At 49.9% G+C, this 2,500-nt stretch overlaps 1 protein-coding gene and 1 long non-coding RNA gene across 2 annotated transcripts in view; one reads left to right on the forward strand and one right to left on the reverse strand.

Annotated features, from left to right (window-relative positions):
• Nucleotides 1-1,201, reverse strand: part of LOC126573501 (vacuolar protein sorting-associated protein 37A) — a 1,233-nt gene extending 32 nt beyond the window's left edge. Inside the window, exons 1-3 of the mRNA XM_050233669.1 lie at nucleotides 1,103-1,201; nucleotides 849-1,041; nucleotides 1-779 (exon numbers count right to left, since the gene is read on the reverse strand). The exon at nucleotides 1-779 is cut by the window's left edge and continues 32 nt beyond it. Of these exons, the coding sequence (XP_050089626.1) occupies nucleotides 78-779; nucleotides 849-1,041; nucleotides 1,103-1,146 (939 nt within the window). The 5' untranslated portion in view covers nucleotides 1,147-1,201 and the 3' untranslated portion in view covers nucleotides 1-77. The remainder of the gene's footprint in view (nucleotides 780-848; nucleotides 1,042-1,102) is intronic.
• Nucleotides 1,202-1,352: 151 nt separating this feature from the next.
• Nucleotides 1,353-2,500, forward strand: part of LOC126573510 (uncharacterized) — a 2,442-nt gene continuing 1,294 nt past the window's right edge. Inside the window, exons 1-2 of the long non-coding RNA XR_007608023.1 lie at nucleotides 1,353-1,696; nucleotides 1,830-2,500. The exon at nucleotides 1,830-2,500 is cut by the window's right edge and continues 1,294 nt beyond it. This is a non-coding gene — a long non-coding RNA (uncharacterized LOC126573510). The remainder of the gene's footprint in view (nucleotides 1,697-1,829) is intronic.

Raw genomic sequence — 2,500 nt, forward strand, 5'->3', positions numbered from 1 at the left:
TTAAGAGTAAGCGCCATTCAGGTTGAGTTTATCACAAGAGAAAGGAATTTTGGTTCAAGCTCTAGCCCCTATCATCCTCAGAAGGCAGCACGCTCGAGGGCGTTCAGCTGTTGCACCAGTCGCTCCTCCTTCGCCTTGCGCATGGTGTACAGCTTGCGCGTTTCGATAAAGTTCTGCAAAAACGAGGCCACATCGCTGTCGCCGCACAGAAAACGTTGCGCTTCGTCGTCACTCTTGCCATCGGCCGTCGAGACGGCTATTTGCAACAGTTCCTTGATGTGCTGCGGTGAAAAGTCCTCGGCCTTTCGCTGATACCGTTGGCTGGTGGTATCCCAGTGTTGCCCTAGCTGCTTAAACTCCAGCGCCAGCGCTTCCAGCTTCCGTTTGCGTTCTTCCAGTGCCTCTCGGCGTGCCACATTGTCGAGTGCCAGCGATTCGATCCGGTTCATCAACTGCTCCATTTCCTCGTTCTGCTGCTGTACGAAGGGAAGCTTTTCTATGAACTCCTCCCGCACGTCTTCATCGGTGTCCAAGCGGACCAGCTCCTCCATGGTGAGGTTCTGCAGTCCAAACTCATCCTGCTGCTCGTGGGTCTGCGGTGAGACAATGTTTCGCGCTTCACTCGCTCGCTCATTCCCGTTGCGTGGCAGATGATGACGATGGCCATGGTGCTGATGTTGGGGTGTGGAGGGCGTCTCGTTAACCACCATGGGCGGGTGTTTCTCGAACTCCCTACCGACCGCTTGCACTATTCGACCCAGATCCGAGTGGATTGTGTACTGGAAAGGAAAGGCGATGACGATAACACATTCGCTCGTTGGGAAATTCCTACGTTTTGCGACACTTACGTTGAGAATTCCGGGTGCTTTTTCGATTTCACCGGTGCTTGGATTAACCCAGTGGTGTCGCAGGATGGGACTGACGATAAGCTTCGGTTTTTCGTTCGGAAACGCCTGTCCGAGATGAATGTTGATAGCGATTTCGCGACCACCGCAGTTGAAGTTCACCAGATATTCTTCATTTTCTACCACCTCCTGCACGCTGAAAATGAAATTCCTCGTTTCACTTTTCTGTTCATGAGTTTCCCCCCGTTTGTACTTACTTGTGGTTGAATATCTTTAGCGTATCAATTTGTCTCTTGCGCATTGTTTTGGAAAATCGAAAACCAATCAAAATCGAAATTCAGCAATCCTTCCCGAGGCTACCCCGAGTCCTGTAAAAGACTTAAAGCGAGTCTTCACGATCTTTACAAGGCGTCTTTAATTTTCTGTTCGTGTCGGCTGCGACTTCGCCCCAAAAATTTCGCAATTTCGCCCAGGCTGGGTTAGGTTAGACCTCTTTCTTTGGCGCGTTCCTTGTGGCGTGGTTGGACGCCGGTTTTCGGCCAGGAAACCGGCGTCGCTGTTCTGTGTTCCCAATCGCTGTAAAAAGTGGAAAATTCTGCACAATTCCATGCACTAGAACAACATTCTACACTCTTGTCGTGTTTCCCGTTGGAATGGTGAGCCAGGAAAGTGCAACCGGAACTTGCGGATCCGCACCCAACCGCAACACGCAAAGTTCCACGAAAAAGGAGATAAACGTTTGATTTCTCCTTCCACCGGGCTCCTTCCTGTAATTAAGATTACGGTTAGCCATTGGAACTACCAACGAAACCGGAACCAACCAACAAATCCGGAACATGCGCTTCCGTGCAGTAAGTATCTTCCTTTGACTCGGAAAAGTAAATTCCGGAAATGGAACCAAAAGCTGAAACCAAGACGAAAGCCCTTTCGTTTATCGTCTTCTAGCGTCTAATGTTGAAAAGGTTTTATTATTTTTATTTTTAGGTCATACAAATGGCCCTGTTGTGGCTAACCGTCTGTACGCCAAATTACTGAGATCCCAAGGGCTCCCAAGTAGCGAAGGCGTACGGATTCGACCACGAGAAAAACTCCCAACAACATTATGGAAATGGTGATGGTGCATCCTGTGATGATCCTGTGAATTCTCACGCAAAGAGACCCTTGTCGGCACGTAGTGTCTGCTTGGTTCTCGTTCCAGCTGCAGAGGACTTCCCCAAGTGTGCCCCAAATGTAACCAGCACGGTACCGATACGGTGCCGGCGGTTGCGCTTCGCTTAATTCATCCGGCAGCTGATTCACCGCTTTACAGCGTGTTCCTAAGTTCTGTGAACCGTTTTTTCGTCGAGTCAGTGAACTAGATTGCAAAACTGTTGCAGAACAACTAACAATCCAGAGAGATGCACTCGATGCGCTGGTTGCTAGGACCGTGGATAGCCAATCGATCTGGGGCAGGCAAACGCAATGCACTCCAGCAGTACTAGTACAACGACTTTCCGATGATTTCCGGTTCCGGAGACTGTGGCATGTAAAGGCCACGAAGAAGAATCAAAAGTACCCTCAACTTATCTGTGATTGCGGGGCGGCCATGTCATCAAGCACAAACAGCGAACCGACGGCCTGTTGCCATGCCAACTAATCTAAAGTTGATGGCAAAC

The sequence above is a fragment of the Anopheles aquasalis genome, chromosome 2 (genome assembly GCF_943734665.1).
Source record: "Anopheles aquasalis chromosome 2, idAnoAquaMG_Q_19, whole genome shotgun sequence".
Taxonomy (NCBI): domain Eukaryota; kingdom Metazoa; phylum Arthropoda; class Insecta; order Diptera; family Culicidae; genus Anopheles; species Anopheles aquasalis.